Genomic DNA, 15,084 nt, shown 5'->3' with positions numbered 1-15,084 from the left:
TATCTCACATACATAGTCTGGAACCAAGCTACAAATCAAAACAAACCCAACAATTAATTGAGAATAAATAAAATTTTATTTAATGCATAAACAGTCCATCACATCCTCTAAATTTCTTTTTTAAAATATCCAGGTTGAATTAAATACTGATTCTTAATTTTTATTTTTTCTCCTAATTGCAAAGTTTCCAAACAAAGCACAACCCCTAATAAATCTTTAAGAAAGCATGACTAAGAAACAGTAACAATATCATGGAGATGACTGGTCTACTGGAATACAGTACCACATACCTTTAGAAGAAAGACAGTTTATGCTCACAGACATTTGGGCTTAAGGAATCACTTGTTTTCAGTTCCAGAGGTTATCTAACATGCATGATCCAGAAGAACAGGAATAAAAGCCAAGATCCATTAATTGCTTTTTAGTAACGGAAGCAAAACATACAGTTTATGTAATGTGCACATTTCAAAATGGCTGCTATAATGGTTTTTCCATTAGGATTTCAATAAACAAAAAAGTACTTTAGAAAAAAGTACTTCCATCCTAAGATGGAAGCGTACCATGTTTGTTAGAGGCAACTCTTGATTCTGATTGAATTATGTTAGCTGTGGGTGCTCCACGCCTCAACTGAAGTCTGTGTGTGTGTGTTCATGTACATGTGTGTACATGCCTGTGGGTATATGTACATCCTTTGTCAGTCCTCATGGCTGAAATGAATCACTGGGGTTAAATTCAGACTTGTTGTAGCTGAGAATGCAAAAACAGTGACCGAAGGCTACGCTCATTTTTGTGGGTCTTTATCTATCTGTTACCCTAAGTTGATTCATTTCAACACAAGGTCATTGACATGCTAGCATGGAACGTTTTTTCACTGGGGTCTGGAATAGTACAATGAAGTTGCCCTGAACTGCTTAAGCCAGAAAGGAATACAGAAACTCTTTTGCTCTTTCTCTGTGGTCTGCAGAGTCATTTCCACTAACTTCATTCGGGGACACAGGAGTCAGAGTTCCTGTTGGCTATTCTACCTATGCCAAAATAAATTTTCCTGGAATCTGCCTGCAGAAAGCTGATAGAATATTTTTTTAATTCATTTGGTTTTTCTCTAGATTCTTCTTTTAACTGCATAGCATCTAGAAGAAGATTCCACCATTATGTACCACCCTTCTAAAGAGAAACAAAGTAATGGGGCAGGAAAGAAATGCGAACCTTTAAAGCAAATTTAACTACTTACTTTGGAGAAAATTACTTTAAATGTTTCCTTTGGAATAAAAAACCCGCTATTACTTTTTTTAGGGTCTCCAAGTAAAATCTTCATAAATGTTTGTTTATCCTAGCCTTCATCCTGGAAAAGGTGAAATCAAATATTTTGTTTACAGATAAAGAAACAAGAGACCTCAGAGTTACAGAAAAATCAGAGAATGTGTCTGATATTCATCTGAATTATTAAAATCCCTCTTGAATTCCTAAGAATTCACCTAAGAATGCCTAGAAATAAAGACCTTCCCTAATACTGCTGAGTGTTTTACAGACTTTTCAGTCTCAACAGAAAGGTAACAAATGGAGAAGAGTAGGTTAAGAAACTTAATGCCGAAGATTGGAAAAGTAAGTGAGAATCAGAAAAGAAGATAAAGTTTCTCTGAAATAACGATACTGAAAAAGTAAAATTTAATTTACCCATGTGCATTAAAAAAATGCAGTTGCATGCAAATTATTTCATTTGTATTATTTGAGAGGTTTAACTCTCCCTTAACACAGTAAAACTGTTTATACTCTGTACACATACACATTTAGTAATCTTTTGGTAGTAACTGCTGTAGTCAATATTAGCATATGATTCACTGAATTCTTGCACTATTAATTGTGGGAAAATTACAAGAATCTGCTAGTTTGCAAAATAACTCACTGAATCTGTGAAAAGCATCACATTCTTTGGAATTTCGGAACGTTGAATAGTTCACTCTTACTATATGAAAATAACTCATGTTTCTTATGGGTATAAAAACACTTTTTTAAAAAAAAGACTTTACTTTTAAGTAATCTCCACAACCAATGTTGGGCTCACAGTCACAACTCCGAGATCAAGAGTTTCATGTGCTACCAACTGAGGCAGCCATGTACCCCCAAACCCCTTTTTACTGTATCTTCATTAATTTTCAGTCCATACTGGTCAAGCTTCTCCACCCCCATCTTTCCCATCTTTAAGTCTCATTTTTTAATGTGTCTGTTTTTAGTTAGGAGGCAGAATGAATTTTTATTTAAGAGATTTAACATTCTATAAGAAGTCTACTGGATTTGCTGGATATTTTAGGAAGATTAAAACCTAGTTATCTTTCTGTTGCTCTGTTAATATTTAATCAGCTTGTAATTCATGTTGTAACATACAATTTGAATAAGAATATTTTTGCAAAGTCACTTCCAAGTGTCAAATATACTTATACATTAAAAAATTGGTTGAATCACCATCAAAAAGTTTAAACCTGGAAACGAGAACTGTTTTCTTCATTTTAAAGAAAAATATACATTTACTTCGGCCTTAGAATATTTGTTGTCAAATAGTGTTGAACTCTTTTAGTTTTTATTGTTAGGGAAACATTTTCTATTTACTCATATGTTAAAATCTTCTAGTAAATTAGTATTTTTATGCCTCTACACTACCGCCATTCTCTTTATGCTTACTCTTAGCATTTTTGGCTCAATTCTCAGAGGACTGAAAGTATGTTCTTTCTCTATTTCTTGCAATTTCAAGGCTACTGCTTTTTGGAGTTTGAGGTGGCCATTGTTTACCTATTAACAAAAGGCAGCCTGTTTATCATTCTATAATACCAAGTGTGCTAGCTAATATAATTAGAAATAGGAGGCAAACATAATTTCAACAAATACGCATTTTTTTTTGCACAGTACAGATTTTTAAAAACATGGTATTAGCAACTTTTTTTTAGCATACTGATGACCACTGCATTGTCAAAGTTTAGAAGATGTTTGGCATTCTTCAAGCAGTGTTTCAGTAATTAACTTTCTAAAATCTTGATCCACGTAAAACAAGAAAAGGCGATTAGTGGTGAAAAGGACTTCAAAAAGCTTCTTGTAATTGAAGTAACTGTTCGTCTGACTGGTAAGGCACATTGATTTTCTGCTCAACCATAAGCAGAAATACTTTGAGGCCAGGTTACCCAAGGACCCTGGAAGGGACCTTGAGTAAAAGTCATTATTAGGAACTTTGCCTTTGAGTTTACAACCAATTCATAAATAGCCCAAATACAAACAGACTCAGGCCAGGATCTCAGCTTGGAAGGTACTTTGGGAATGTGTGGGGAGGAAGAAAACAGGCAGAGGTTTTGATCAACAAGAATTTGGATGTCTGACCCAGTTAGTATTCTAGACCTCCCCCTCCCAACCTGATTTTTTTTTTTTTAAACTTTGTTAGCAATTCTGTCAATTAGAAGTTGATGGGAGTAAGAAGGCAACTGCTTAAAAAGAATGCAGCCCCTCTATGAAGTTAAAAGACTCTCAGGTAATCAGAATTCATTCAGTTGGACTGCTTTCTTCTGACCATCGGCCTGAAATGCCTGGAACTGGAGTTAAGTCATTTTGGAGCAAGCAGCATGCTGGCAGGCTGAGATGGGATGGGTTACCACAGAGGGGGGTTATAGGACATGGAGCCCGGGGCATCTGGGGAGAAAAACACAGAATGGTGGATAGATGCAAAGGACCTTAGACCACATCATAGACACAAAAAAGGAGGAAGTAGTTTCTCTTCTCCTCTTACGTTATGGGCTGCTTTGCCTGGATCCTGTTCTTGGGACCATCACCCAATCAGATGTAATAGATATTGTAACTCAGTCACGAATTAAATTGGGTTTACTGAGTTCACTTGGGAATCTAGCATTGTGTTTTGGGTGAAAGGAAATATATTCTGAGTTTTAAACAACCAATTTACAAGTGAGCATCTGGAAAGCAACCCATTTGTCGTTTGAAGATTATTCAAACTAACCTGTCCCTATAAAAGTCAGCTTTTGACTCCTCTAGGCATTACTCTCCGTGGTTCGTTTCATCCAGAGCTCTAGCTCTATCTACTTCTGGTCTCTCAACTATTCAATTTCTCATTGAATGTTACAAAAATTAAGTGAGGAATAAAAAGAGAAGGGTACATTGATCTCCATTTCCACAACTAATCAAATTAAGAAAAGCCTTTCAAATTGTTTGGAGAAGAGAGTGCTTATGGGACCTGTGTGACTTTTAAAAACAAAGGACCAGACAAATTGCATCAACTTTCTCTCCTTCCCTGGTCCATTTTTGCAGGTTTTTGAGCTTCCTCTGGGGGCTTCATGAATGCTACATGTCTAAGAGTGTTGCACAAAATAGGAGGGTCCAATAAGGCCAAAGTGTGTGTTTATTTCTACTTTCTAGGCATGCACTGCATGTACCACAGAGGGGAGTATATTCTTCACCAGGTGCCCAAACTACAGCTTTATGCTCTCTGCATCCCCTTGGACCTTTCTGGGTAAGTTCTGAAATTACTCTCCGTAGATGCGGCTGCTCTTTGCAATCACCTGGGAAGCTTTCATAAATCCTGATGCTTATGCCACAATTCCGGAGCTTATGACTTAACTGATTTGGGGTTGTGGCCTGGGTATCAAGATTTTTAAAAGCTCTTCAGGAGATTCCAATATGCAGCCCAGGTTAAGAACCACTGCTCTAGTCTCAGTTCACTTTGTATGGGAACATACTGACGTACCTAGAAATTTGAAGTTCAGTTTAGGTCAATGAATATTTATTGAGTGCCTACTCTGTATAAGGTACATGACAAACTTCGACACAGTCCATCCCAACAGTAGCTAAAACCTAGTGTGGGCAAGACTGGCTAGTGCAAGCAGAGGGAACAGGCAGGTATAGAGAGGCTATATTTTATATAAAATACTATACAAGGCCATCTTTTCTTCTTCTAGATTCAAGAAACTTGCTATAAGTTTTCAAAGAAAGTAGAATGTATTTGGGTGGGGCCTGGGGGATCAGAAAATAGTTCCCAGAGGCAGTGGCATTTTTAGATGGGCTTTAAGGAACAGCTAAGATTGCCATGGGTAGAGGCTGGGGAGAGAGAGTCTTCCAAGGCAGAAGTGACAGAGAGGCAAGGAGCTGGAAAGCAGGGGCCTATGTTAGGTTTGCTGCCATATTGGGTGTGTTTTCTGAGGAAGGGGTTGAAAAGTTTTGGCATCATATTGGAATAAGCCTTGAATACAACAGGGCAGAAGAGGGGGTACCTGATTGGCTCCAGGGAGCCACTGGGGGTTTGAAATTGGGGAAGAGTATGAATAGAGCAGTACTTCAGGAAGAAAGAGCTGACACTGAGATCTGGACTGGATTTGAATGGGAGAAATGGCAGGAACAGAGGCAGAAAGGCCACTTAGAAGTCTTTTGTTATGGTTGAAATCAGAAATATTGAGGGAAATTAATAAAGTAATGCAAGTCTGAACTGGAGAACTGCAGGGGGATGGAAAGGAAGGGCTGAATGTAGAAGGAATAATAGAATTAATGGGATCTGTTGATCGATTGGCGAGAGGAAGCAAAAGTGACTTGGATGCTTTTTATCTGGATCGCTAAGAATGTGATGGAGCCATTAGTAGAAATCATTAAACGAGGCTGAAGAATGATTTATGAAAGGGAAGATGATGAATCTGATTTGGGACATGTTGAGTCCAAACATATCCAGCCGAACCAAAATTTCTTATATACGTATCCCTCATTATAATTGACTTCTAATGGAATTCCCAAAGCAGGGAACTGATTTATTCAACACAGTGAAGGACTCTGCCTGGTAGGAAGCATATGGCATTGTCTGGAGACATTTTGGGTAGCCACAACGTGGGGATCAGCTGCTAATACTGCTGACATCCAGTTAGAGGCCAGTGATGTTACCAAACATCCTGCACTTTGCAGGACAGCCCCTGCAATGAAGAACGATCCACCCCACAAGGTCAATAATTCTGAGGTTCAGAAATCCTGCATTGACATAATCCAGTGTCTCCAATTTCAGGAATTTTTAGGTTTCTTATATTTTAGGTTAGACAGCGCCATCCAGTGGTCAAGTATAATACTCATCCTAATTCTCTGGTGAACACTAAAAGGCAACAGATAAAAAGTATTTAGAAAGCTAAGACATACAGAGGTGAAAAATATCCTTTTATAGGAGAACTACTTAGGGTCTACAGAAATAGATGTGATAGGAAGGTCAGGTGAATGACCGAGAAGGAACAATCCTGGAGTTAGAAAGTCCTCTTTGGGTAGAAGAGATTCCATAATAGAAGCCAACCCGGAAACAGAATATTTTATAGGATGCATTCTGCATGAAACGTATGCTGTCATTACAGTTGCCTGTATTTTTAGTATTGCTCCTGAATACATGAAAAAAGAAAACAAAAATCTAATAATATCACTGAATAATTGACTGAAACCTTTATTTCTTAGTGATGTAAGCTGTGGCATTTGTTTCATTAAGAAATAAAGATTGAAAATATTAAGATGATTTCAGAGTCATAAAAAAAATAGGGTGAAGAGAACTGGAAACTTCTATTTGATAAAGAATAGATTTCCCCCCGCCAAAGCAGCACTCATTATGCCTTACATCTTACCTCCCCTACTAGATTGTAAGCTCCTTGAGGTCAGGGACTGTGTCTTATTCATAAGTCTCTAGCATAGCATCTTATACAGAGTAGACACACAAATGCTTTTTTTGAGTGAATGAATTTATTTTTATATTGGAAGTCCTTGCCTTGAAGTGAAGAAAATTTCAAACCTTTCTAAACAACTACTATTTGTTCATTGGAGTTAGATACTAGCTGAGGGTGCCTGGCTCAGAGAACACCAGACACCTGCACACCAGGAATTGGTAACAGACACCTCCAATTCATTTCACAGGGGAGTCTGGAGCAAGCTGTGCTGTGAGGACCATTCCCAGGGCAGTTTTTGGACTGCTGTGTGAATTGCAGATTTCTCTATCTAATATAAGATTCATTTATCCAACAAATATCTATTGAATATCTACGCAGTGCTAAGCACTCTTCTAGGCACTGGGGATAATCGTAGTGAATTTAGTTCTAAAAATTGCTTAAGAGGCAGGTTTTGAATAGGTGGGTTAGAACAAAGATGCATACTCCCCTTTCCTCCCACTTTCCTGGTTAGCATGATTTTTTTTTAGCATGATGTTTTCCATATAGAAAATGCAAATTATCTGAAACACAGTTCATACCTATTAGAGATGTCTCCTTCCACACCCACTGCTCTTCTAGGACAAGTGAAAAACAACACTCTCCCATCACTTCCTTTCCTTGTTGGCATCTCTTCCTCCCTCACTGCCTCATACACTTCCAGCCTTTTGGGGAGAGAAGAGGGGCAGATGATGACAACTCTTGCATATTTTGCAAGCGGCAATGAAGCTAGTAGCTTTAAAAGTGACCCCATAGAAGCTTTCTTTTCGGTTGGTTTACTAGCAACCTTTTAGTTCTAGAATTTGGGGATGTATAAAGTCAGAAAGCAAAACCACTCACCATTATATCCAAAAGAAAATGAAGCAGACAGGCTAATGGGGCCTTGTTTTGGCTATCGAACAAGTGTGTTGTGCAATATTGAGGGTTTCAGTGAATTTTTTGGTATCTCAAGCACATTTTGGCACCTTAATACGTGGCTCAGTACACTCAGGATAAGTAAATCAAAAGTGCTTCTCCACATCTGTGAGTCGTATGGCACGATCTCTTAAGGCTAAGTAGAAGCTGATTAAATGAATCCATCAAAACTACTGCTACAGATTTAACTGATGAAAGGTAATGGAGACCTCCCCACCTTTTCCCTTTAATTGTTTGGTGAGTTAGTGATTCCTAAGTTCACTACTGTCTAACTCCTTTCAGTCCAAACATATGGCCCCTCATTACTCCTAATAGGGCATAAATATCCCTAACATAGCAGGGGACAGGGGAGCATGCTAGCTTTTTCCCAAAGCAGTGGATGACTTCATGACATCTTTGGTTCATCTGTTATCATCTTCTCACATTTTTGTTGGAATCTTTAAAAGGCACAGCCCTACATCTTTCTCCTAGCTGAGATAGCAAGAGTCCCCAGCTGACTTATTCGAAGCACTTCTTGCCACGGGTCCAGCAGCATGGGAACTCACTCAAATCCAGTTGCTTGGAAACCGCTGTGTCTGGCTTGTCCTCCTTCCCCCTCCACGGTCTGCCCCCTTACACAGCCGGCACCCAGACATTCCTAAAGTTCATCACTCTCCACTACACTCCGAGAAGAACATGAATACACCATTGTGCTTTCCATGGAGGAGAAGGCAGAGAAAATGTCAAGTCCTTTACTGGTGAGAGATCCGTAGCGACTGCCAGTGGGCCGGACCGACATGGGCGGTGGGATCTGCTGGTGCCACTGAGCTGGAAAATGGACCAAATAACATGTTACAATCAAGGGAATGCAGTCGAGTGGGTACAGGGCAGGGGTGTATTCTGTCCTCATTCAAACACTTTCTGTGAAATACATCTGGGTCTGAAAAGCATCATTTGCAAAGCACACAAAAAAAATCTCTCCTTCCCTGCCAGGAATAGGCAAACTGGGCTGGTGAACCTCTTATGCTCCTAATTCCAAATCCCACGATCTGGGACTATAAGAGTAGCTGTATGGGGAATGCCTGGGTGGCTCAGTTGGTTAAGCATCTGCCTTCAGCTTGGGTCATGATGCCAGGGTCCTGGGATCTGGTCCTGGGATCAACTCCCGTGTCAGGCTCCCTGCTCAGCAGAAAGCCTGCTTCTTCCTCTGCCTGCCCCTCCCCCTGCTTGTGCCCTTTCTCTCTCTCTCTGACAAATAAATAAATAAAATCTTAAAAAAAAAAAAAAAAAGAGGGCACATGGGTGGCTCAGTCAGTTAAACATCTGCCTTTGGCTCAGGTCATGATCTCAGGGTCCTAGGATTGAGCCCCGTATCAGGCTTCCAGCTCAGTGGGGAACCTGCTTCTCCCTCTGCTGCTCCCCCTGCCTGTGTTCTCTCTCTGCCTCACTCTTTCTCTCAAATAAATAAATCGATAATCTTAAAAAATAAAAAGAGTCAATGTGTAGGGTGATTTATCAAAATATCTCCTCTTACGTCCCCTCTCACTGATCTAGCATGGAGTCTCCCAGGGGCAGCGGCAGCGTAGAAAGAGCTGTAGGCTCTCAAGGGCAGGTACTTCAGAAGGCAGAGACAAGAAACCTGAGGTAATGGAAGCCAAAAGATAGGTCCAGGCCTCCAAAAGTACCTGTCCCACACCCTAATCACTAATCAGCCACTACCCATTCACCCCCTTATTCAGGTTCAAATGAGTTTATGGCAAGAAGACTGAAAAGTAACTTATGTGCAATCAACCATGATTCAGGGACAAAAGAGAACATATTAGAATTTCCATGTTCAGCAAACATTGTCTAAAGGAGATGATCCTTAGGCTTGAACATGCCTGAATGAACTATCCATCCAAATTGCTTTGTCCCTCCTATTGTGTCTGATTCGGAAATTTCGAAGCAGTCTTCTGATTGGGTTTCCAGGGACCTTGGTGTGGAGAAAGGGGAGCACCAGGTGGGGAAACTGAGTACTCTGGATCTTAGAAAGCTATGGACCTATTGAGCATACTTTTACAAACTGGACCTTTGTTGAGTTCATTATTTTGAATCAGTTTTTTTTAGATAATAATCAGTTTTTAGATAATAATCAGATTATCAGTGGGTGGATAAATCAAGTTTTGAAAGCTACCGAAGTGAGGACAAAACTTACAGCGATTCCACTGAAGAGCAGGCCCTCAATGAGGCCACAGTGAATAGTCAAGTCTCTGCTCCAAACCTCTTAACCAGACTATGACAGTTGCTTCTATCAGAAGCTCTATTTTAGGTGAGAGAGGGAAGCTCACCTGCTTTCCCCATTCCTTAGAGAGGCAGGAAGTGGTGGTGGTGGTGGTGGTGGCAGGGAGAGGGTAGGGGATTGATTTCAGCCCAAGTCCTCCATCCCCTCCTCCATTCCCAAGTTCTATTCAAGGAGACAGCACCCCCTGTTGTTGGTGCTGCTCAATCAAGACAGAGCCTGGGAGAGGTGAGCCTGGAAAACTGAACTGGGAAGTGGAATGCAGGATTGGGACGAGATTTATCAGTTTCAGGACTTATTGGTACTGAGTCTCTTAGTTGGAGAGCTATCTCCCTCTGACGTGGGGAAATGGATGAAATGGATAGGGGACTTCGCCTAGGTTAAATATATCGATGGCCTCTCTCTCCCCACCCCCTCACCAGGGGAAAGTACGTTAGAGTCAGCGTCCCTCACAGTTGAATTTCTTTTCAAGTCCAAAGATAAGGGAAAATAATTGAAGGACTATATATTGCCTCCAAATATTAGACCTAGGGAAAAAATAGCAGGCCAAGGCTCTTCCTGTATGGTACTAAGAAAAGGGAATTCCGGGGCGCCTGGGTGGCTCAGTGGGTTAAGCTGCTGCCTTCGGCTCAGGTCATGATCTCAGGGTCCTGGGATCGAGTCCCGCATTGGGCTCTCTGCTCAGCAGGGAGCCTGCTTCCCTCTCTCTCTCTCTCTCTGCCTGCCTCTCCATCTACTTGTGATTTCTCTCTGTCAAATAAATAAATAAATAATAAAAAAAAAAAAAAGAAAAGGGATTTCCTAGTATGTACCTATGAAGAGTTGGGACCTCAGGTTCTACACACAGTGACTTATTTGTTATTCTGGTTGCTCGTGTTGAGCCAGTAGTGATTAAGAAATTTATTAATTATTATTATTATTATTTAAGATTTTATTTATTTATCAGAGAGAGAGAAGGGGAGAGAGCGAGCACAGGCAGACAGAATGGCAGACAGAGGCAGAGGGAGAAGCAGGCTCCCTGCTGAGCAAGGAGCCCAATGTGGGACTCGATCCCAGGACGCCGGGATCATGACCTGAGCCGAAGGCAGCTGCTTAACCAACTGAGCCACCCAGGCATCCCAGAAATTTATTAATTATTAAATTACTTTAAAAAAATTTTTAAAGGAGAGGAAGAAAAAGAATCACCCTTTTGGATTAAGGAATGTGCCTTAAAAAAAAAATACCAGTTAATATCAAAAGTATAGAGAAGAAGAGCAGAGTACATTACATTACATTAATAAAGATTAGCTTGTTAAATTCTTTTGAAAATTAGAAACATAGCTTAAAGGAATGATACAAAAGCCGGCATTTGCCTCCTGGCTATAGACACATAACCTCCCTGAGTCTCAGTTTCTTTAGCATTTAGAGGAGGGTGACAACAGTTGCAATAATTGGGAGGGTCTAAGGATACCATTTTGTAAATTATAAGTCATTATACAAACATCATTTGATGTTATTATTGGGACAGCTCTCTATTATTAGTCTGGTTGTGGGATTGGCACCATAAGTATTTGCGGAATGAATTAACAGATGAATGGGGACAGGAAAATTCTGCTGCGTGGAGGTATGCTTGGGAGGAATGACAGGCAGTGGGGATGGAGTTCCAGTGGGTGGCCCATGGTATTAAGGAGACAACAGGCGATGTTGGATGATCAAAAACATAAACACAGTTAAACTCTGAAATAATTGTAATTCCTAACATTATAGGACATTTTTTTTTTTTTGAAGAAGCTTAAGCTCAAAGTAAAATGCAAAAGTGTACAAAAGCCCTGAGGCGACTAGGATGAAATGATTTTAAAAATCCATCGCTTAAGCACTAAAATGTAGTCTAACGAGTTCAGTTATGGAAAAATACCATACCTATCCTTAAAAAAATTGCTTTAAGCTGTCTATCACACACAGATGTTTAACTGAGGACATTACACCTACCATATATATCCAGCCTCGCAGTGCACGACACAATGCCAGCTTCATTCTTGGCTGACAACGTGTACCATCCAGCGTCGGATTTCTTGGCTGGCTGAATGAGGAGGCAGACATACCCTGTTGTGTCCTGGTGCATACTGGAGAAAAAAGAGAACATATCTGCATTGTACCTGGGGGCAGAGAAGGCCTTGAGCAGTTCAGGGTTCAGGGAAACTCTTGGGGAAAATCCAGCAGTACAGTGCATCTCCTCTCCTCCCTGACCCTAAGGGGAGGGATGGGCAAGTCAGTTTAAAGCAATTATCAAAAAATATATTATATGTTTATAAAAAATAAAAATAAATAAAAAAATAAAGCAGTTATCAAAGGCAAACTGAACAATGGAATGGAGTTACAAAAGAGCAGGTTAACCCAGTGAGGCCCAGAGGAGGGTTGACAGCCCAGGCAGAGACTCATTCTTGCCCTGCCCACTGCTCTCCCACTCGTGGGGTTGTTCTCCTCACCAGAAGGGCCCCCATTTGTCACAACCAAAGTCCAGAAAAATCTCTTTTCCAAACCAGATTGGACACTCAGGCATAGATGTATTGTTAGCCTGGAAGGGTTATTTCTTAATGTAACCAATTGGGCACGTGTAGGATTTAGTTTAATACAGTTCAGGAGCAAATTCCTTCTGTTTCATCCACATCAGTAGTTCTTACCCTTGGCTGCATATTGCAGTCTTGGATAATTACACTAGAACTTCAGGCTGGGTTTAATTTGCTATGTTAATTATTATTATTATTATTAACACCCAACATAGGGTTTGAAATCATGACCCCAAGATCGAGTGTCATGTTGTACTGACTGAGCCAGCCAGTCACCCCAACACGTTACATTAATTTAGAAAGAAGCATTAACTCAAGAATATTTTCTGTGCTTGCGTGAGTTTTACCAGAAAAAATTCTTGACCTATATATATGTAGACTTCTTAGATGCCAAAATCCTGTAAAGTTTGACAGCTACAACATCCTCTGGAACAAATACAGTTTACTGTGAAGAAATAAATCTCAGTAGAAACTTTTGTACATAAGCTGCTTTTGTTTGCTTGCCCCCTCGTGGTATAAAATCAAAATGGCAAAGATAAGGTTGATTAGAGGAAATCTAGCAAGGGACCCATTGTTGGAAACTGGATCCTGAGTTATTTTGAAAGTAACCCTGTTGTGATGGATAAAAAAGGAGTTACTGCCTTAATGTTTTGTTTTGCTTTATTTTATTTTAGCTTTTTACTGTCAAAGGGATTTCCTGGGTACTAATATGAAGATATGTAACAAAAAATATGCAGGATCCTCACAAATTCCTTATACATTTTAAACTTAAAAATTAAAGTGTTAACAAAATCAGAAATGAAAGAGGAGAAATAACCAATACCACAGAAATACAAAAGATTATAAAGGAATATTATAAAATATTAAATGCCGATATTGGACAACTTAGAAGAAATGGATAAATTCCTAGAAACATATAACCTCCCAATACTGAATCAGGAAGAAATGGAAAATTTGAACAGACTGATTACCAGCAATGAAACAGAATCAGTAATAAAAAATGTGCCAACAAATAAAACTCCAGGATCAAATGGCTTCACAAATGAATTCTACCAAAATTTTAAAGAAGAGGTAATACCTATTCTTTTCAAAATATTCCAAAAAACAGAAGAGGAAGGAAGACTTCCAAATTCATTCTATGAGGCCGCATTACCCTGATACCAAAACCAGATAAAGGCATGAAAGAAAGAAAGAAACTAACAAACAAGATATGGAAGCAACCCAAGTATACATCGATGAATGGATAAAGAATGTATGTATATGCGTGTGTGTGTGCATGTGTGTGTGTGTGTGTGTGTGTATACACAGAGGAATATTACTCAGCCATAAAGAATGAAACCTTACCATTTGCAACAACACGGATGGATTTAGAGAGTATAATGCTGAAAGAAGTCAGTAAGTCAGAGAAAGACACATATCATATGATTTCACCAATATGTGGAATTTAAGAAAAAACAAGGGAACAAGAGAAAAAGACAATCCAAAAACCAGACTCTTAATTATAGAGAACAAACAGATGGTCACCAGAGTGAAGGTGCATGGGGGAATGGGTGAAACAGGTGAGGGGAATTAAGAGTATACTTATTGGGATGAACACTTAGTAACATACAGAATTGTTGAATCACTATATTGTACACCTGAAACTAATGTAACATTGTATGTTAACAAAACTGAGTTTAAAAAAAAAAAAGCCCTGCTAATTAATCCTGAAAAAAATTAAAGGTTTAAAAAAAAATTAAGGTTTAAAACTGTAGGACCTCTATACCATGGCCTGCCTTTCAGGAACAAAAAAAGAATAAATTCTTGATATGCACAATAACATGGACAAAACTCAAAGGCATCATGCTAAGTGAAAGAAGCAAGATTCAAAAGACGACAGACTTATTTGGGTGCCTAGGATGTCCCACCAAGCTTGGAAGTCCCTTTGAACTCGGGAACGGGCCTGTACCTGATCCTTTCTCGGGTGAAAGGGATAGTCTCGTTGTCCTTCTTCCAGAAGAACACAGGTGGAGGCATGCCTATCACCCGGCACTCCAGCCTCACGGGGTGGCCTTCGGGAACTCCACTGTTCTGCAGTTTCTCCAGGATCACGGGTGCTTTCTTCACTTCTTTGGCTGAATGAGAGAAGGGCCATTCTTGTTTGAATAGTAAGTGCCTTGAGGTTCATGCTTCAAACTCATTACAGTTCTGGAACTTAGCAGAGTGCCCCCCACCCCCACCTCACCTCCTCTTCAGCAAACTTCTCATACCCTGAAGTGAATATCATTGCTTTTATAAAAGCTCTGGAAGGGATAAAAATAGGAATGAGGCACTCTCTTTTGCATATTGTGTGAGAGACAACACTCCAGGATCTGGGTGGTCCACTGGGCAGGTGGGGTGGGGGGGTGCAAATGTTGGTTGTGGAATTTAAGGAGTCTTTTTTATTCCCAACAGTAAATTTTGAGAAACAACAGATTTTATGTACTGAATCTATCCTTTTTCTTTTCTAGAGGAGATGATTTTGTAAAAGGTGTATTCATGTTCCCTCAACTTTTATTTTGAAGAAGTTTATAGCTACAGGAAAAAGATACACTTTAAAAAAATTTTTTTTTATTTTTTAAAGATTTTTATTTATTTATTTATTTGTCAGAGAGAGATGACAAGCAGGCAGAGAGGCAGGCAGAGA

General features: G+C 39.6%; 1 protein-coding gene across 1 annotated transcript in view; it reads right to left on the bottom strand.

Annotated features, from left to right (window-relative positions):
• Positions 1–8,253: 8,253 nt before the first annotated feature.
• The window catches only part of MYPN (myopalladin), a 96,677-nt gene continuing 89,846 nt past the window's right edge, over positions 8,254–15,084 (bottom strand). The window contains exons 18-20 of the mRNA XM_059395826.1: positions 14,368–14,533; positions 11,842–11,975; positions 8,254–8,423 (exon numbers count right to left, since the gene is read on the bottom strand). Of these exons, the coding sequence (XP_059251809.1) occupies positions 8,254–8,423; positions 11,842–11,975; positions 14,368–14,533 (470 nt within the window). The remainder of the gene's footprint in view (positions 8,424–11,841; positions 11,976–14,367; positions 14,534–15,084) is intronic.

This window comes from Mustela nigripes, chromosome 4 (assembly GCF_022355385.1).
Source record: "Mustela nigripes isolate SB6536 chromosome 4, MUSNIG.SB6536, whole genome shotgun sequence".
Taxonomy (NCBI): domain Eukaryota; kingdom Metazoa; phylum Chordata; class Mammalia; order Carnivora; family Mustelidae; genus Mustela; species Mustela nigripes.
Note: the sequence above shows the minus strand (reverse complement) of the source record. Positions and strands in the feature narration are given on the sequence as shown.